This window comes from Sprattus sprattus (assembly GCF_963457725.1).
Source record: "Sprattus sprattus genome assembly, chromosome: 6".
Taxonomy (NCBI): domain Eukaryota; kingdom Metazoa; phylum Chordata; class Actinopteri; order Clupeiformes; family Clupeidae; genus Sprattus; species Sprattus sprattus.
In genome coordinates this window covers 29,972,382-29,993,786 of record NC_137925.1, presented here as the reverse complement: position 1 = coordinate 29,993,786, position 21,405 = coordinate 29,972,382, and the positions used below count along the sequence as shown (strand labels likewise).

At 42.8% G+C, this 21,405-nt stretch overlaps 2 protein-coding genes across 2 annotated transcripts; both read left to right on the top strand.

The window, feature by feature from the left end:
• Window positions 1-465: 465 nt before the first annotated feature.
• On the top strand, window positions 466-3,556 carry tmem216 (transmembrane protein 216; the record flags this gene model as incomplete). Its single annotated transcript, XM_080840938.1, has 6 exons — window positions 466-505; window positions 1,128-1,141; window positions 1,242-1,335; window positions 1,431-1,523; window positions 2,981-3,182; window positions 3,425-3,556. The coding sequence occupies 6 exons, from the start codon at window positions 466-468 to the stop codon at window positions 3,438-3,440; spliced, it is 459 nt and encodes a 152-aa protein (XP_080697064.1). The 3' UTR covers window positions 3,441-3,556.
• A 1,163-nt stretch (window positions 3,557-4,719) lies between these two features.
• On the top strand, window positions 4,720-21,295 carry shtn3 (shootin 3; the record flags this gene model as incomplete). The annotated part of the gene is made up of 17 exons (XM_080840937.1): window positions 4,720-4,803; window positions 6,128-6,188; window positions 11,569-11,663; window positions 11,830-12,001; window positions 12,513-12,610; window positions 12,914-12,995; window positions 13,644-13,738; window positions 13,982-14,128; window positions 16,123-16,276; window positions 16,629-16,815; window positions 17,075-17,145; window positions 17,480-17,583; window positions 17,761-17,775; window positions 18,291-18,365; window positions 18,649-18,769; window positions 20,143-20,431; window positions 21,109-21,295. 17 exons carry the CDS (start codon window positions 4,720-4,722, stop codon window positions 21,293-21,295), a joined length of 2,037 nt encoding a protein of 678 aa, XP_080697063.1.
• Window positions 21,296-21,405: the final 110 nt, after the last annotated feature.

Genomic DNA, 21,405 nt, shown 5'->3' with positions numbered 1-21,405 from the left:
GCACTTTGGTCAGCGTGAGCTGTTTTTAAATGTGCTAGGCCAGTGGTTCTCAAACTGTGGTACGTGTACCACTGGTGGTACGTGGCTCCCCCTTGGTGGTACTCAGACAGTTTTCCCATTTTTTATGACTAGGACATTAATCATTAAATATATATAAAAAATCATTTAAAACAACTAGATCCATATTATTTAAGTTTCTTATTTATCTGAGCCATGCTCATTCTCCTGATCAGGCATTACAGTGAGGTAATAACACTTAATTCCTAAGGCGCGCAGGCAACTGAAGGTGAATGATAGTTACAATGGTGGTACTTTGAAAGCCAAATATTTTCTGAGGTGGTACTCACGGTGAAACGTTTGAGAACCACTGAAATAAATATGACTTGACTTGACTTGAAACAAAAGGACAGAAGGACCATAGACACTAAAAGAAGTGACGTCATGTTTCGCGATACTACAGCCACGATGACGCCGTCTCCATGGTTTTTCAACATGGCGGCCAGTGGTAAGTTGTATCAGAGCCCGTCTATTATAAATCATCTGGTTGTATCCTATGTAAGTTATGTTAGCATTGAGGCAAATGCTTTTGTTAGGCATTCGATACAGAAAATACAGAACAACAGTTCTTATAGCAAAAAGATAACGAGTGAAAGCGTTGTGGTTATCAAAACATTGTGATCAGTTAAGTTTGCTCCATAAGTTAGACGCTCATGCTGTCATACAGCTGATGTCCTAAATCTTGGGTTTAACGTAGCTAACTAAATAGTTCAAATTCAAGCTTGCTTTTCCTGAGTGTTTTGCTTGAAGCCATGTATTTTTTGAAGCATCATGAATTGATGCTTGTGTAGATTGTACCTCTTTACACCACAGTGTTTTTGAGCTTCGATGTTGATGTAGCTAACGTTAACGTTAAGTTATCTTTGTATTAATTGTGTAGTGATGATAGCTAGTAACGTTAACAAATCCGTTATGATCTGTCATGTAGCAGGCACAATTTGAGCAAGTTGTCACTTTAGTATAAAACCCAAATGTTAGACAAACTAGAATGTCCAGCAGCTCTGTAGGGTGGATTGATTCTCACTACTACCCGTCCTCATTTACTCAAACACTGTTTATCTCTTTTGCAGGGAAACATCCAATAGTATCCTTTGACTTTTGAATGTACTGTAGCCTATGGTACTGTTCTATATGCATCATATTTGGGGGGAAATGAATACTATACCTTAACCTAAACCTCTCAGCTTTCCTCCACGCCACTGCAGGTTCTTCTGTACCTCAACAGTTGGTACTTTGCAGCATTCTTCATCGCAGAGTGTCTTATGTTTGTGTATAAAGGTCTGTTCATTTTAGACATTAGCCTATGATATTTGTTTTGATAGGCACTAAGATCTCTGGAATGTTCTAACATGTAGGCTCTCTCCTTTATACAGGTGTTGTGCTTCCATATCCATCACCAAATCTCATCCTGGACATTGTGTTGCTTCTTCTCTTTCTTGGTCTAGAAATTCTGCGACTCTTTTATGGTTGGTATATGTCAGGAAAAAATCCTAAACTCTTACTAAGTTTTGTTAGAATTACTTAGAATAAAATTACACCATAAACCAGAGCAAAGTTATAACAGAACTATTACGCTCAGGCCTTTGAGCGGAGAGGAATCTGCCACCACTCGTATCACCTCTGAGCTCTTCCTGGCTTCATAGCTCTTTTATTAGAGAAATCAGTGATTACACGATACATTGACCACTCCCAGGTCTCTTGCTGCCATCTGGTCTCTGTTCTCCAAAGATAAGAAAACCCCCTCACTCAACCTCTGAGTAGGTATGTTGACATAGAATGTTCGCCGCGAGCGATTGTTGTCTCAATAACATGATCCACTCTGCGTTAATACTGTCAATATGTGTCATACAAAATTCACTCCTTGCCGCCTGGTGAGAGTATGTTTGTCCTGAATACGTCAGTATTTACATCGAGTACAACCACTGTAATCGTTAGACATTTCGAGCTTTCAGCCCTGAGGTGTTTTCAGTTCACCGCAACTCTCTGAAAATTTGAGTGGCTTTCAACCGGTCAGCGGACTTCATCTAAAGCCTTGGACACGGATAAAAGTTAGGTGGACTTTAATATATACTTCTTATCTTGGTACTAACGAAATTTCATCGAAATCCGTGGTCGAGAAAGTATTAAACTAAATCGCGGAAAATTGTTAGTCAGATTGTGATGAGTAGATTAGCGAACGTTCTGTCAGATGCACTGCAGCAGGCGTCGTATTTGAATATGAATGGCCGCTTATTAATTATAGTTGTTTTCAGTGAGGTACCATGGGTCTGATGCCCATTCCAACTATATGTTCATGGTTTCACTTGAAAGAACTAACAAAAATCTACCTTCTGTTCAAATTTCATGCAAATATCTGATAAAATGAGGAAGTTACAAGCAAAAACATGTGAAAAATAAGCGTTTTCGGTCACATGACTTCCATTGTAAGTAATGTATAATATTTTTATATAATCGGTGATATTACAAATACCATAACTCTCTCAATCCTTAACTGATTTTCACAATCCAGGTGTCATTGTAAAGGGAATATCTGGCTCTGTCTAGTCATGTGATCCATTTTGAGTTTAGGGGTGTTTGAAAATGTTGTCATCATACCTACTCTGAGTAGCTTGCTCGATTAAAAACCAACAATCAAGAAGAGTACACAGACCACATGGCATCATCAATCACTATCTCACTATCTCAACGTAAACATTACATGACATCTCTGAGTTTCACATGCCCCTTTCTCAAGACTCAGCATTCCTCTTAACAGAACAAAGAACCAGCTGAGACATCCATTTAACAAACTGAAACACATATCATGATATTAATTATATAGCATATTTCTTTCACAGTATATCTGCCAGAAGTGCCTACTAATATGACAGGGACAACACTGACCACCATGGTTAATCCTTTTCTGGCCTTTCTGCATTTCCAGGCTGGAAAGGGAACCTGTGTGAGCGCGCTCTGGCCATGTCAGTGAGTGTGGGCGTGCTGGTGCCCTGCACAGTGCTCTGTGTATACTATCTACTGCTGCAGACATTTGTCCTACGGATGGAGTTTATACTCAATGCTATTCTTTTGTGCTTCTATGGGTTTGAACTGATTCTCGGCTTAATGTCTATCTCTACTTTCTCCAGGTAACTAAAACATGTTGTTGTGATACATTGTTGTCTTTGTGGCTCAGATATCTCTTGATAGTTCAAGAGCATATGTTAATGTCTGTGTCCTTTTGATGATATGGTATATAAATAAAGTTAATTCAAAGCTAATGCAATCCTTCATTGTGGTAGTACACAGTATTGCAATTGAATGGCCTTCATTGTTATGATACCACATCAGTTTATGTGATTGTATATTTCCATTTCTTTCCATTTTTAAGGGCAAGTGTGTACTGATGAGGTCCTCTTTTGTCTGGAGACAAGAAGAATGCTGAAGAAATATCCACGATGACTGAGATTTGACAGAGCCTTGGATGGCTAGGTCACTCAACCAAAGGATGTCTATATTATGTTATGTGTTTTTGTTTTGAATTAAGATACATTGTACATACAGATTTTTTATCCTGCAAAGAATGTTGTTGAAGAATGTGCTTCCATGTCTGTATACTAACATGTATGGATATCATGAGTATGACACTGGTTATACAAAGCTCCTCACTCTAGATTCTTATAGGTAGGCATATCGACTCAATAGAAGAGAGATAGAGATTTTTTTTATATTGTATTTTTTGTAATAAATTGTTAAACCTCACATATGTCCACTGCTTGATAAAGACTGTTTGGGAAAGAATACATTCATCATCGTGGGATGTCAAATTCTATTTTGACGTGTGTGTTATGAAACTCAAGGTCTTCTAGGACAGGGTCATAAGACGTGGTCTGGGAGGCTTGCCATAAGTCTGCTCTGCCTATACATTTGAAAGCAGCTCTGTTCTATCAGCAAGTCCATCAGCACCTCCATTGTGGCATCTGACGTATCATCCTGTTGTCGTCGTCCCTTAATGAGCTTTTTTGAGATTCTTATTAGTTACTGACTTGTTGAGAAACTGAAAAAAAAGGAATATTCGAGCTGTGTGGCCCAGGTTGTACAATGGGGGGGTCTTGTCTTACAGATGCATGTCTACCTCCAGAGGTGCTTTGTTCACATTTAAAAACAAACTTGCTAATTGTAGCTGTTGTTTTAGATGAACATTTGGCCCTTCTCTGTGTGAATTGAACTATTTGTCCGTTATAAATGTGTCTACTTATGTATGCTCTGCAATGGTCTGAAGGGGCAGATGAAGGATGACTTAATCCTCCAAATCTGCGAAAATGGGTGGAGCTTGCGCATTCATCAGGGTTTTGGGCACAGCACAGAATTGGGACGAAACTCAGCCGGGAGCCGACCACTAGAGGTTGCGTGTGCAGGAGCATAGCAATAGGCAGCAGGGAGGAGGGGCGGGCCGCTCCGTCTGATTAGGGTTTGCGCTGTCAACCCAGGGTCTTGGATGCAAGACGTATGTGCACCGGCCGGTAGCTTCATTTGACACAGAAATAGGAAGAATGAAGAAATAATTGGTCATTTAAAAATCAGCCAGCGTTAATATTTATTGCTTAAGAAAATACGCAGGCTACCATTATCATCACATGCTCCGTTTTTATAACGGGCCCTAGCTATTGTGCGTTTGGTTGAGTGATGCTTCCTTGTTCATCTTCGTCGGTGGTAGAGATGGAGAGCTGTGGAGACGGCGAGGTGGACGCTCACAGAGTGAAAAAGGAGGTTAGTAATTATTTTGTTAAATACCTAGCCTATTTTGTCAGCAGTTTCACGTGGATCTGGTGTCATGTGTTCGGTCAAGTTTTTAGTAAAAAGCTAATCGTTTCTGAGGCATGGACGAAAAAGCCGGCATTGTGATTTTTCTCTGGTTTGATTTGACATCTCCTTTGACACCAGGCAGAAATCCTATTGCCTCTTCCTCATGGTTATCTATAAAGGAACAGCTATGCAGACCCCTCCCATACATTTGTCATTAGCAAGTTATTTTGAATTTTTTTTTAGAATATAATTATTTGAGTTCCTTGGCATAACCCTTAAATACAAAAAAAAAAAAAAAAATGGAGGGACAAATGGGTCCCTCAAGGTCTAAATTATTGAGATTGCATTTGTGAAATCCAAATGGTCTACCAAGAAATTCACTCTTCATAGAGAAAATGATGGGTGTGAAAGTGTGCACATCTTTGAGATGGATGTACAAGCGGATTTAAGTTGTTAAGGGTGTGTGTGTGGGGGGGGGGGGGGGGCAGATTAAAGAGATTACTGTTTTTGGCTGAGTAATAGCAGCGGCCATAAGCATCCTATTCAAATACAACGCTTTCTTAAAAGGCAACTGGGTTTAAGGCATCGGTTTACAATCTGGTCAAATGAGAAACCGTAGATGTCCCTACTCATAATGATGCTTTAACTGCACCAACATAGAGCTAAACTCGTATCCACTTCCAGGATGTCACTTCTTACTTGACAAGAATCAGAATTGACAGGAACATCTCTTGCTTTAATGAAGAAGCCTAACTAACAGGGAGTTTTCCATTTTCCAAAGTTGGAGCATTCACTGTGCCATGAGTCCTTTGGTAGATTTGCCATTCCTCCTTATTATGGCTGGGAGCCAACCATGTGGAAACATGTACCTCATCAGACCACTTCAGAGGAGTATAGAGGAGTAGAGGCATGTACCTCATCAGACCACTTCAGAGGAGTATAGAGGAGTAGAGGCATGTACCTCATCAGACCACTTCAGAGGAGTATAGAGGAGTAGAGGCATGTACCTCATCAGACCACTTTAGAGGAGTATAGGCCTTATGTACCTCATCAGATCAGAGGAGTATAGGCTTATTCTGTTGAGGTCCGGGATACAATGATGCACAGAACATATAGTGTCAGACATGTACTTTGTAAACAAGTAGTCACCTAAGCACTTGTATTTTACTTTTCTATTTTCATTTGTATAAGCACTTGTATTCTAGTGTACTCTATTTGAATTTGATTTAAATAAACTTGATTTGAAACCTTCCTCATGATGCATTCCTTCTGTTTCTTCCTGTTGAAGTGTTCACGACTGACAGAGGAACGAGATGAGGCCGAAAGACAGTTGAAACACATCAAGCGAGGTGAGTTTAACACCCTTATACAATGGGATATGCTGAATTCAATGTGATCTTCTGTCAACCACACATTTTAAAATGTTTAATCATACTGTGTATAACTATATCATTCCATATCATACAGCACTTTCTTTCCTAGATAGATAAGAAATCAAAAAAGGGATTTTGTTGGCATCACCCCTTTTTTTTACTGGCAGAAACGGAGAGGGTGTCAATTTCATTCGACTTGTTACCTCAGCCCAACACTTGCCCTCCCTACTTACCTTGTGACTCCTCCTCCACACCCAGCTCATAATGACAGTGTCTTGAAGTTGGCTTCTGAATGGCCATCCACACCCATATTCAAGAGGTTATCACAGTTTCCATGACTACTCAAAGCCAACCCATGTAAAGCGTTTGTGTTTTGGTGACCTTACGTCCCTGGCGACATGTAATGAAATACAGCCACCATTAACAATTGATTTGCAAACACACAACCTGGCTGCTGGAGGTCTGTGTGTGAAGACTGCTCTTAGGTAAGGAGGTGCATTCAGGCAGCTTGTTCAACAAATATATTTGAAATGTTCTTATCTTCTAGTAAAAGTCTTATCTGCTCACGTGCATGTTTATTCATCCTCCAGTGCGGTTTAGAACCTTTTCTGATTTAATAATGTTTCTTTTAATGGGCTTTGTCCAGTGGCTTAGGCTAACCATCTGAGGATTTGTTAGGATAACAGCAGTACAAACAGTCCTACATCGATTTACATCACATGGTTTAGAATGATATTTTATTGTTTTTGTTTTTTGTTTGTTTGAGTAAGACATCATTGTAAATAATAACCGCCTTGTGCTAATGGTTACTTGCTTGAACTTTTGAAGTTACGGATGTTAGCTTGTTTGCTTTGTAGTGCAGTTTGGCCAAATAGCCTACTTGACTTGATGCTAAAAAATTAAGGTCATTGAAAAAAATACTCATTGCATTTTAAAATAGCAGTAGCACATTGTGTGTGCAGCATGAGATGAAGGGGATAGGCAGCTGATGCTCCCTGTAATGTCATATCACCCTCTGAGGTCTTGGAAGTGAAATATAATGGCCTTGGTTTAACTGATAGCGATCCAGTCAAAAGTGTGACGCAATGCCTGAAAAACTATCCTGTAACTATAACAGTGTATGGCCATCTTGTATGGTCAATGCCCAAGGAACATGTGTTCAGAGAAACTCCCTCTGAATGGAACAATTTAGGGCCCTTTTTGGCCAAAATACCGTCACTTTCACCCCCCCACCCCCCTTCAACCCCAGGGAGGAAATGTAGACCACCAATTCTATACTCAATACTCATCCCTGTCATGTTATTTCACTGAATTATTCATTTCTCCACTTATAAATCATTAATCAGTAGAAAATGAGTGGATGCCTGTGCCCACTTTACAGCCTTATATTGTTGTTCATGCAGTGGGTTACCTGATACTGTATATTTCATGAGCATACTGTTCCCAAGCTAACAGGAGCACTGACTACCTGCCTCAGGTTCAATTTAGCAATAATAAAACGTTCAAAGGAAAGCTCGTTTTACACAGACATTATCAGCAGTTGTACAGGTTAGCAGGCATTGCACTGCATTTATTTCAAAGATTTAATTTATTTTTTATATATATATATATATTCTTAAGGCAACTGAATAAGAATGACAGTTTCCCCATTTTTCTCTGCAGTGTCTAACATGACTCTGCAAATGCCAGTGTTGATTGGCCTACTTGCTGACATACAGGACAATGCCCTAGTGCTGGTAGTTCCTGATTGGTCGGAATGCTATTTGATGATTGGCTGCTTGGGGGAAACTGCCGTTGAGTATCTGAGAGGCACTGAGTGTGTGTCTGGTACAGCAGCTGTTTGTCACCTCATGGCTCCCCTGCACATAATGGTGCTGAATCTGTGCTAGATAATTAACAGGCATGCATCAATAATCTGTGTGCCACTGTGAAATAAGGATTACCTCAAATACATATTAATTTATACATTCTCTGTACAATGTAGCATATGTCTTTTTCATACCTCTTTGTTATGCCCATATGCTTATGTGCACATTATTTAAAGTCTTTTATATTACTAAAAAGAACACAATTGGTACAAACTAGTCCACATGCATGGCTAATAGCACCCTTTCTCATTCCCACAGTGCCATGATGCCCTTTATGTGTTTGTGTGCCTCTGCTGCAGGTTTTCTCTCCTCATGCAGCATTAAGCACAGAGTAGCTACTGACCTAGAATATCCACACAAGACGGCCCCTGAGCCACGCACTCAGTCTGTCATAAAGAGGCAGATTAACAGAGCCCATGAGTCAGGGGGCCTCCCAAGGACAGACCCCTGGGCCACACTGAGGCCCCTGCTCTGTGGCGGCTGTATGTAAATGACCCACATGTTCAGCGCAGGCACTCTTGAGTCACAGACGGTGAAATTGTGAATGATCCACCATGCTTTGTTAAACGGAGCAGTCATTCATCCGACCAGCTGACTTGACCAAAAGGGTTGAAGTGCCTGTGAAAGGAGGGTGATTTGAAACAGATACCAGTAGATCACTTTAAAAGGCTTGGACTGACACATGTTAATTTGGAACACAGATGTTGGCTCTTGGCACAACATTAAACCCAGGTGAGAAATATAGCTTTAGCATAGTAGCGAGATGCTGCTGCAGCATAGGAAGAATATGGGCTTTGTCCCTTAAAGGCAATGAGACCCAAGTGATGGATGGCAGGGAGAGAACAGGGCAGTTTTGATCATCTTTTCAGGGGATGCTGCCCTGTTTTACTGCTGAATAAAACATGCTCTACTCTTCTAACAATACAGCCTCTAATGCTCATTCAGAGACATGAATTCATGAAACATTTCCTGTTTACTCAGCAAATCTTCTTGCCTAAGAGTAATGAAGGAAGAGGTAATGGACAGAATGTCGACATGGAATTGTGCTTCAGATTTCAGCTTTAATGTTTTATATCTGGGCTTCCAAAAGTAAGGTGAATTTACAGTATTTGAATTGATTAATAATATTTAAATATTTAAATAATCAATTGATATTTATATTTGCTGCAATTTCTCAGTTTCAACAACCTATATTAGTATAATATTCCTCAGATCACACAATGTAGCAACACTTTGAAAATATTCTATGTGCTGCAGTATGCCCTTCATGGGTGTGCCACATGAAAGGAAAACAACAAGCCCAGAGAGACTTGAACGTGTTTGGGGGAAGTAGTGTGTGTGTCAGCGGGGTATCTGAAGTAGTGTGTGTGTCAGCGTGGTATCTGCCTGATTCTGAATTCCAGACTAACTACGAGCAGAGCAAGGCAGCACCCATGAATAATTCAACAGCTGTGTTGTACAGGAAAGCAGAGCATAGACCTTGCTGATGCTCCCTGGCTGCTAGAGAGCCCATTCTCAAATGACTCATTTACTGCCGTGTCTACTGCACTGTCAGAACACATGAACACATGCATCCTGCAGGGTGCCCTTGACCTCTCAGAGGAAATCAACCTGCATTACTGTATTTCTGCTGCACGTTATGTTTATAGTCTTGTAAAGGCTGGAGTGGTTTGGCTCAATGTCATGTGAAGGAGGTGAGATAAGAGCCTGTGGTGGAATGACTGTGCGGTTTGTTGGTGTTTGGTTGAGGTTAAAGATGTGAGTATGCTGCACTGCTGATTGGTTGAGGTTAAAGATGTGAGTATGCTGCACTGGTGATGGTGGAGTTTAAATATGTGAGTATGCTGGACTGGTGATTGGTTGAGGTTAATGATGTGAGTATGCTGGACTGGTGATTGGTTAAAGATGTGAGTATGCTGGACTGGTGATTGGTTAAAGATGTGAGTGGGCTGCACTGGTGATTGGTTGAGGTTAATGATGGGAGTATGCTGGACTGGTGATTGGTTAAAGATGTGAGTGGGCTGCACTGGTGATTGGTTGAGGTTAGAGGAAGTGAGAATGCTGCACTGGTGTCTGTCCAAATTCCTGGAGAGTAAAGGAAGTCTGCTGCTGACTCAACACTTCAAGGCTGACATGACTATGACGCCAGTCCCCACAGCGAGGCAGGCTTGGAGGCTAGAGTTACCATAGTAGCGTGGAGTATCAGTGTCAGAATGTGTGCTGCAGAAAAGGAAAGCAGATAGCATGTAGCTTAGCAACCAAAACAATGTTCTTGTATATTGTCATTTTCATCAGAATTATCATTAGCTTTCTAGTACACTTTTGAATGAAAGAGCTTTATATCAGATTTGATTGTTTTAGATCTGTTTTTATCCATATTAATTATGTTATAGAACACATATTAACGCCTCCATGTGTAGACTGATAAGAACTGTGTCCACTACTGTAAAACCACTATGAACACTTTATACATTTGAACTTCATAAGCAGTATTTTTAATTCTTGAAATGAAACACTGGTGGGGACTTGATGAAAAACTGAGCTATCAGATCCAGCTGCCTGTGTGTGTGTGTGTGTGTGTGTGTGTGTGTGTTTGTGTGTGTGTGTGTGTGTGTGGATGGACACAGTCCTATGATCCAGCTGTGTGTGTGTGTGTGTGTGTGTGTGTGTGTGTGTGTGTGTGTGTGTGTGTGTGTGTGTGTGTGTGTGTGTGTTTGTGTGTGTTTGTGTGTGTGTGTGGATGGACACAGTCCTATGATCCAGCTGTGTGTGTGTGTGTGTGTGTGTGTGTGTGTGTGTGTGTGTGTGGATGGACATAGTCCTATGATTCAGCTGTGTGTGTGTGTCGTGTGGATGGACACAGTCCTATGATCCAGCTGCCTGTGTGTGTGTGTGTGTGTGCGTGCGTGCGTGCATGTGTGTGTGTGGATGGACACAGTCCTATGATCCAGCTGCCTCTGATCATTGTGATACTGGAGATGATTGGAGATGATTGATTTACTGCCTTGTGTTCATTTGATCAAGCATTTGACTTTCTACCTCCTCACATACAGCATTAAAGGTCAAATAATTGAAATAATCAATGACTAATCCTTAAGCTATATAAATAGACTAGAGTCATGATAAAGTGTTTATAATTTTTAGTGTCCATATGCTGTCACTGTGATTACAAATGATTGCTGTACCTCAACATTCCCAAATGAAACACTCCTGCCCCCTGAGCTAAACCCTGCAGCTTTCATGAATGCTCAATCTGTAGGATCGACTGCTTTGTTAAACTTCAGCCTGGACCAGGGTAGCTATCCCTAGCTACCATCAGCTAGGTAGCATCTGACCTTTTCAGGTGATATATTTGACAGATTCTTGCTTGCATATTTTCTCAAGCTAGTTGGAATTTGTCTTGTTCCAGAACATTTGGCCGTGCATATTTGTTTGTTTTGTCTCTAATGGGATTCTGGTTGTTTATTAAAAGCCTGTGTTTGTCCTAGTTTCCCAGATGGTGATCGAGGAGGTGAGCGGTTTGCAGACGCAGCTGGATATAGAAAAATCCTGCAGGGAGAATGCAGAAGCGCTCGCTACAAAGGTAAAACAACACAATACTTTCTAGACGGGCATTAATATGGGATTCACACTGCTTATGAATATTCTTTAGTGTATAGAATCATTAATATAATCATTATAATTAAAGTAAGAGTACTGATTTGCACTGCTGTTGTTTATCCACCACCTCGTGGTGCCTGTTTGTGTAGTTGAACAGTGAGAACAGGAAACTGAAGTACCTGAGTCTGTCGTCCCGACCGTGTCTGGACGAGCTGCTGCCCAGTATTTCTGACTGCATCTCCCTGGAGGAGGAATCTGACCCTCAGGACCCTCAGGACCCGAGCCCTGACCCCTACAGCCAGTACCAGCAGCAGGTCAAAGGTGAGCACACACAGGACATTTACACTTCAGTGTTTTAGCCTGTCACAATACGAATAGTGTAATGCATGAGTTTCTGAAGGAGCCATCATAGTTGTTTTTATGGACAGACTTCACCAGGCACTGTGGTCATGTGGCATTAAATCTCCATTTTAAGGATTACATGTTCTCACGTCCATGTTTGTCCTTTCGTTGATGTGATCCCTAAAATCTGTTTGACACTGTTGGTATTTAAGATTATCTGCTCGTTATGGCGCAATGGCCAGATTAGTGACAGTTTGCCATTTCACACAGACAGATCCATGGTATCTGTGGTTGGTTTATAATAGCCATAATATTTATTTTATTTTTGTCCCTATTTACTGGTGTTAGATCTCATATTTCATCATAACTGGGCACATTTCTCAGCAGTAGCCCTCATCCATGGTAATCTTGGTAATGTGGTGTGCAGGGAAGGTGTCACTAGCTGAAGAGTGGTGAGGTTAGTGCGATGACTTGGTCCATTCTGCTTCAGATCTTCAGGTGACGGTGAACAGTTTTCTGGAGGAGAAGAAACAGCTGGCCTGTCAGATCCAGGAGCACCAGAAGCACATCGAGGACCTCACAACACAGGTGAGTCTAGGGTTAGGGTTAGGGTTAGGGTTAGGGTGAGTCTTCTGGGACAGCGTCTTCTGTCCACTACTGCAGATTCCCAAGACTGTAAAGTGTATCCTTCCTCAAACACTGATGTTTTTAAGTGTTTGCTGATAAAATGGATAGTTTGCATTTATTTGTTCTTCTGATCAACTGTGCATAGTAAATGTATAGACTACAGTGAGTATTTTATTCATTAAAAGTCATACAGTGTGTGTATTGAATAGGGTTCCTTGTGCTGTCATACTGTCTAACATGTTATTGACCTCTGCAATTCTATAGACCGAAAAGGATCAAGCAGAGATGAAGGAACTATACAAAACAATTGAACAGCAAAACAAGACCATTAAGAGGTTTAACAGAGGTAAGTGCTTAAATAATACTTTAACTGGGAAATGCACATCAGCCTTTTAAACTAAGTGTAGACTTCTGAAAACACTGATTCAGTGTAGCCACAACAGCGAGTGAGTGAATGTGATGGTGTATCTCTGGCATCTCATGCCTGTGAGGGATGGACGAACCCTTCCGTCCAACTCCCAGACCCCCAGGCCATTTAAGCCCTAATCCAATTAGCTGCAGGATGCACCACAGGATATACCCCCTCTTCCATCCTGTGGAGACACTCTCACATCACTCTCTAGTAGGACCTTTCCCCCTGCCCAGCCCCCATACACATATTGAAGAAGATGTCTTTTATCTTTGAAAGTATATTATTATGTTTTATAAAGACATTTAGTGTATTAAACCAAGGTGCAGCTTGCTCAATGTACCCTTGATCTGTGCCCTGATTCTCCAATGTGTGTGTGTGTGTGTCTGTCCGTCTGTCCGTCTGTGTGTGTGTGTGTGTGTGTGTGTGTGTGTGTGTGTGTGTGTGTATGTCTGTGTGTGTATGTGTGTGTGTGTGTGTGTGTGTGTGTGTGTGTGTGTGTGTGTGTGTGTGTGTGTGTGTGTGTGTGTGTGTGTGTGTGTGTGTATATGTGTATATGTGTGTGTGTGTGTGAATTGTGTTCAGTGTCAATGATGGCAGCCCATGAATATGAAGGTCTGAAGGAGCAGCTGGACCTGGAGGAGAACCTGAGGCAGAAGGCTGAGACCTACGCCCATGAGGTATCAAACGGCCACACGACATCACCCTCATTCACATGACATCACCCTCATTCACACGACATCGCCCTCATTCACATGACATCACCCTCATTCACACGACATCACCCTCATTCACATGACATCACCCTCATTCAGGTATATGAAGCCCTCACAATCCTGCAACTGCAAATGTTCAAACTATTGCAGTCAGTCAGGGCTAATAGCAGGTTTGGTTGAACCTCGTTTCCTTTGGCCTGTTCATAGATGCTGGTGAAACAGAAGGAGGCTAACCGCCAGAGCATGATCCTGCTGCAGCAGGCCGACCCCAGCCTTCAGCTCCTCAAGGCCCTGGAGGACGTGGCCAACCTCACCAAGACTCTGGAGCAGGAGAGGCTACAGCATCAGCAGAAGGTATGAAGGTACAGAAAAAAAGAGTACACTTTGTTGCGGGGGAAGGGGCGTGGTAGTGTATAGCATACAGATGACCCTGCCCCTCCCCCCGCAACGAGGTTTTCCCATCTTGTCCACATGCAGATGTCATGTGCTGTTGTTAACGATGCAACTAGTCACAACAGCGCATGACATCTGCATTATGTGGCACGGTGGCTCAGGTGCTTGCACTGCCGCCTCACAGCAAGAAGGTCATGGGTGGCTGTTGGCTCCGGGGGGCAGTGCTCAGATGGGCTATCTCCTGAGCTTTTCTGTGTGGAGTTTGCACATTCTCCCTGTGTTCCTTTCCTCCACTGAGAAACCCAACAGAAAAAACATGCAAAAGAACAAAACACTCTCCTGTCCGTCCCTGACCAAGATGGATGGTTCCCTTCATTTGGTCCCCGGGCGCTTAAAAAGCTGCCCACTGCTCCCGGGGTCCTGGAGGAAGGAGAGTCCGGGATGGGAAAATGCAGAGCAGAAATTCACAGCGACTTTTATTATTATTATATATATATGAAAATATACCACTAGTGGTGAAAACTAGCTTGTGAAAGATCCAGAGAAACATAAATATCCGACAAGGCAAAATCCCAGACAATTTTGGAATCCCTGCCGGACGCATTTTTTAGGTCTTGAAAAGAAGACACATCCGGGTAAAAGAGGACATCTGGTCACCATATCACAGGATGGAATGGGTGGTTCCCTCTGTCTTTTTAATTAGTTCAAACTAGAATGACCTCATAATAAGATAAGAATAATACGATTTTTTTGTCTAAGGTGCTTCATTCACCATGCATTGCATTGAGAGCAGACGTTTGATTTAGAGACCTGGTTTTCTGTTCTTGTTGAGATTTAATAAGCCTCTCTTACAGACGGCCCATGTGGGGTCTTTTGACACACTGAGGTCCCTGAACTCTCTGAAACTGACATGCTGGTGAATCCCTTATACCAGCAATTCCTGGAAAATGCTATACAGCTGTGCTCAATCCGCTGGATCAGCACTCTGACTAACTCTCAGAAGAGCCACAAGATATGATAAGAGGATGGGAGAGGATGGGAGGATGAGGGAGGCAGTCATCAAAGCTGCCATCACTCAAAGCCACAGCACCACTGCATCAAACTAACTATTTTGGGGTGTGACAGCCCTCACAGCAGAGAAGAGATTCACTGATAAAAACGAAGTTATGGGGGCAACTTAAGTGGTTACAGCTTTCGAAACCGTCCATACTTGCACCTCAAATAGGGAATGACCTAATCGTTTTTCATTAAATGGGTGGATCATTCTAACAACTCTGTCACCTTTTATCATTTGTCTATCACTGATATAATTTCCTAGAAACATTGTAAATAGTGTAATTATATGTCCCCTCTCAGGGATGCAGGGAGTAGGACTCTGTCATGACATTTGGTTGTTCTTGTCCCCCTTTTAACACCTTAATGTCTACGCTGATAAATGTTGCCTGTTATATTCCTGTCAGACAATACTGCGATGGTGTCTGTGCCCAGTCCATCTGCTGAAAAGGGCTGTTTACCAGCGAGGACAAACATTTGTCCATGTGCTGTACAATCAGTGCCACAGAGCCAAGAGCCAAACTGCTGACTGTCATATGCATTCTGGAACTCTGCTACTAGCATCTCTGGCCATACAGATAGAGCAGACACTGCAGAATGAGCCAGGCTTGATGGATTGGCCGTCAACACAGGGGGTTGCAGCCGGGTGCCAAATTCACCGGATGTCAATCAATAACGATCACTGGGAAATCGCTGTTCGCTACTAACAGCAGACAGGCCGGCAGAGTAGTGGCACACTCCACTGAAGCGCTGCATTACTGTGCCTGTGGAGAACTCAAGCTGTGTTGATCCCAGGAGATGTTTAGTGGGATCTTCAGGTAGACCTGAGCATCATGGGCTGATGGAGCGCTCTTCTGTGGCTCTTCAGACAGTGAGTGTGTGTGTGCTGTGCTTCTCCACAGGTGAAGGCTCTGGAGGCCGAGCTGGAGGACTCTACCCTCCACAAGCAAATAGCTCAGATGCAGAAGCAGCTGGATCTCTTGGAGGAGGAGAAGAAGGAGACTGAGGTCCGACTACAAGAAGAGGAGAAGAAGAAAAGAAGTCTAGAAAGCCAAGGTAAGGCCACATAGCTCTACAGTAGGTCCCTCACAGAATAGAATACAAAAAAAAGTGAAATTCAGTTAAGTCAGTTAAATGTCTGATCATTGTCATTTTAATGGGCATATCTCAACATGAAATGAACTTGTTTTAACAGTTTGAATTAACAATTAACAGTTTTAATAAATATAAAGACCGATATTTAGATATGGCCTAAAAAGCTGAAACATCATTTTGAAGTATACAAACACGTCTGTCATTGATAACAAAAGCTTCATATTGCACCTTTAAGCTGACTGTTTGATGTGGCTGCTTGTGTGATTGTAATTAATAAAGGCACCTCCTCCAACTCCTCCTCTCCTCTCCTCAGTGCAAGAGCTGCTGGAGGCTCAGAAAGGCCCGGATCCAGAAGAAGCATCAGCAGCAGCAGCAGCAGCATCAGCCCCGTCTCCTGGGACAGCCCCTCCCCCCGCCCCTCCTCCCCAGCCCCCTCCGCCCCCTCCTCCCCCACCTCCTCCTCCCCCTCCTCCCCCCATCTCTCGCTGCAACCCCCTCAGGTAATGCTCTACTTGCAGAAGCCTCTCTGTCTGGCCACACTTTACATCTCCAGAGGACATCCTGTGTTGGTTGGGTTTCCCTAGACAGTTTCAGCGCATCATTTTGTTAGCACCTTTTGAACACAGACCAAGCTATTCACTATATTCCTGCCCCACTATGGTAGATTGTCATGATTCATTTTGTAAGTAAAGGCATGTGAATCATTAAATCAATATTGTGTCCTTGTTCATTTTCATTTCCCATCTCTTTATTTGACAGCTCTCTCATTGCAATCATGCGGAAGTCGTCCAAGACTGGGAAGGGCTCCCTTAAGACAGAGTCAGTGCCTGGTGAGTGGGGTGGGGGTCTGCCTGCCTGCTGTGTGGCATCTGCTCCGTGTCTTTGACTGTGCAGATCATCAGCCATGTTGTATCTGTGGACCTGCTGTGCCTGGGTCTGTCTGTCTGTCTGTCTGTCTGTCTGTCTGTCTGTCTGTCTGTCTGTCTGTCTGTCTGTCTGTCTGTCTGTTTGTCTGTCTGTCTGTGTATGTCCACTCATATGTATGTATGTGTGTGTGTGTGCGTACATGTGTGTGTGTGTGTGTGTGTGTGTGTGTGTGTGTGTGTGTGTGTGTGTGTGTGTGTGTGTGTGTGTGTGTGTGTGTGTGTGTGTTTCTCCCTGTAGAAAACGAAGGTGCGAATGATGTCAAAAATAAGGCAGTGAATGAGATGATGGAAAGGATCAAACATGGAGTGGTTCTCCGGCCAGTGAAAGGACCGGACACAAAGGTGAGCTTCTGTTCTAGTCTGCCCATCTGATAATGTCCATTCTTGCATAAAGGACGTTTTGTCTGCCATTAAATACAGGCCTTTCCAGCCATTCATTTGATAGTTTTCATGCAGTTGCAGTCCCCATCTAATCAACATGTTTCTGTTTCCCCCGCTCTGCTGATTCCATCATTGAAGAGGTTTGGAGCCAAGGTGATTTCATAAATTCATTGATTGTCTCAACTCATTGGAATGGCAACTAACTCACAATGTCTGAAATATGCCATATTGATGGTAGACATTAAACAAACAGGACATATAGCACAGCACCTATAGCACAGAACATATAGCACAGAGCAGAGCATAAAGGATATCCTAGGTCTGTGGTGTCATGACTACAGCAGTGCTCTGGGGAGTGTGGGGAGCAGATGGCTGTTGTATCTGGTGTCCCAGGCCAATCCTTCATTCAGTCCTTTTGTGATCATGAAGTGCCCAAAACCAGAGTCACTCTACTCGGGCAGCGCTGCTATGGCTACCCCTTCAAAAAGAATAATATGACGTCATGCCTGGTGCTGTTTGAAATATAACCAGATGCACATTGTACATTTGATAGGTAGCCTTCTACATTACACTGAGTCCTGTGTTAATGGTAATGTGTGGATATACAATGTAAATATGTTTTTTTACTTTGTGTAAATGCTTTTCTTTTGCTTTTCCTTTGTTTTCAGCCACCACCTGCAGTGGAGCCACAAAAACCACCAAAACCACAAGAGAGCGCAATGGAGGAACTGAAAGGAATACTGGTACTTGGAGTTCTTCTTCCAGCTTCAGTCTGTAGTCGGATTATTGTGGTGTTCACGTTCAGTGATGAGTTCCATTATTAATCCTCTAAAATGGGAGGTTCTAGAGAGACTACCTCCTGTTTCATGTGTGCTTCTCCTGCTCCGAGCGCGCTGTTTCTCACTGATTAGTCCTTGTTGATTATTGCCAAAGCTTGACCGTTGACAGAAAATGACTTGTTTGAAATGACTTGCGTTTGGTTATTTACACCAAATGGGTTGAATTGCACCTCTCGTCGCGTCTCAGGACACGGTGAAGAAGAGTCCCAGTCGAGGGTTCCAGGAGACGCTGCAGGCTAAGAAGGATAGCGAGCTGGAGGTGATTCTGAGGAGGAGACGCAAACAAGCCTGTGACCCTGGGTCAGGAGGTAAAGCTAATCTCCAGAAATATCCATGTATGTGTGGAACGTTATTGTAAACATGTGTCAGATACTAATGTGAAAATAGCGTCTATATTTTAATATTGCTAAAATTACAAATGTTTCACTAATTTCTTGTTTATACTTTGGCTTCCCAAATCCACATGAAACCATGTCTGACACGGAGTAGAAGGTTTGTGTCCCATGAAGAAGCTGTTTACTCAACTTCAAACTAATCAGCTATTAGATGTTGCTACAACAAGCTACCATGTTTTCCTCTGTTCCTCTGACATGGTTTGGTCCATCTTCAGAATTAATTTATTCTGTCCTGTTATAAATGTCGATACTTGTAGTACTTGTACTCGAAACTCATTTACTTTACATTTAGTATAATTTTCAAGCATACTCTTGCCTTTAACTTAAAGTCCTACCATTAATATATACATGCATATTTATTTTAAACTTAATAAATGCCAAGTACAGTTACAGTGAGGCTCCTATTGTTGTTATGCTATGTATACATGTATATTTCACAAAATGCTCAAGTTTAGAACAAGAATATATCTGTGATTAAGTCACACTCCTCCTCATATTCACTAGACAGGTCTCAAAATTTCAGAATGCAACTCCGGGGTACTGCTTCAGGCTATCAGTGTAGATCCGCCACATCCACAAAATATAGCTCCTTACATTATCAATCAGAATAAGATGTGCAACAAACTTTTTATTCTAATGTTGCCAGGAACATAATCATTTAAGCTTTTTTGGAATGGGACATATCTTGTTTTTTTAATGTATCGTTCTCTCACTATGTAGTGGTCATTTTACACCATTCATGTGCAGTGTTACGTTAGTACTAATGTCATCCAGCAGGGGGCGCCCCAAGCCCAGTCCTTATGTAACTATGACATTGGCTCTGTAGTGTGATAAAGCTTACACAAAGCTCTTACTATAGATAGGCCCCATTCATTCTCTGTTTTAAATAGTAACAGCTGAATAGAATTGTGAAATAGTCAAGAGGACATCAACAAAACGGGAGAAATTAAGATAAATTATGTTCTGGGAATACAATCAGAGCTTTGTACCCTGAAAAGACATTTTGAAAAGTGGAATCCTCTTTCAGGGAATGAGCTCTCCAGAGCAGAACATTATTCCAAGGCTCCATCTGATGTGCAGCTGCCTAAATAAATGATACAACTGATATAACTTTGATGTTATACATTTGCTTTATTTGACAGTGTGCTTCTAATATGCATAATACTCAATGAGGTATTTTCAATCCATGTTCTCTACCATGTATACTGACAAGGATAAATAATGTTTATTTTTATTTTTAACGTATGTGAAGTGATGCCTAACGGTTGCAGTGTATTCTGTTGCAGATGAAAGAGATGGCCTGGCTAAAGTGCCCTCGTCCGACTGCATGAATGGAGGCCCCAGCTCCGACACCATGGGCCGAGAGCCAGAGGCAGCAGGCAGCAGCCCTCAGCTGAGCGGGGAGCCGGCCGAGTCGGCAGTGGGCCCGGAGCACGGCTGTGGCCCGGCAGTGGCCCGGCGCTGCTCTGACACCGGCACCGATCCAAGGGGAGCCAGGCAGGCAGGGGCCGTCCGCAGGTCCATGTCGGAGAAGGGGCCCCATGATACCCCGGGCTACAGTGCCCGCTGTGGACGGTGAGTGATGTCAGATGGATGATCAAGACTTTTCTAAACACACTTAATCAGAGAAGTATAAACTAAATAAACTCGAGCTGTATATCTTTATATGCATAAGATTGTGAATTTAGTGTGTGAATGTACTGTAACGGTCCAGCCGGTGTTCCAGCGCCCCTCTCCTCAAGCTGACTGTGGTGCCTTACAGCTCTGACTCTCCCTAAGCTGACTGTGGTGTCTTACAGCACTGACTCAAGTAGACTGTGGTGTCTTACAGCACTGACTCAAGTAGACTGTGGTGTCTTACAGCACTGACTCAAGTAGACTGTGGTGTCTTACAGCACTGACTCAAGTAGACTGTGGTGTCTTACAGCACTGACTCAAGTAGACTGTGGTGTCTTACAGCACTGACTCAAGTAGACTGTGGTGTCTTACAGCACTGACTCAAGTAGACTGTGGTGTCTTACAGCACTGACTCAAGTAGACTGTGGTGCCTTACAGCACTGACTCAAGCTGACTGTGGTGTCTTACAGCTCTGACTCTCTCTAAGCTGACTGTGGTGTCTTACAGCACTGACTCAAGCTGACTGTGGTGTCTTACAGCACTGACTCAAGCTGACTGTGGTGTCTTACAGCACTGACTCAAGCTGACTGTGGTGTCTTACAGCACTGACTCAAGTAGACTGTGGTGTCTTACAGCTCTGACAGAGGCGAGAAGCAGACGGAGAGTGTGCAGTCCAACGGAATCAGCCGCACCGTCTCGGGAGAGGAGGTGCACACCGCCCCGGCCTCCCCCACACCTGACAGCCCCAGTGCAGCCAACGGGAGTCCCACCACTACCACTACCACCCCCACCACCACCGCCTCCTCCACCACTGAGTGCTAGAGGCAGCAGGCAGGAACAAGGCCATGCTGCACAGATAGCACAGTCTGCCCTTTGACTTTGTATTCTCTGGTTTGTTTTGAGTTTCTGAAACACAATTTGAAAAGCTTTAG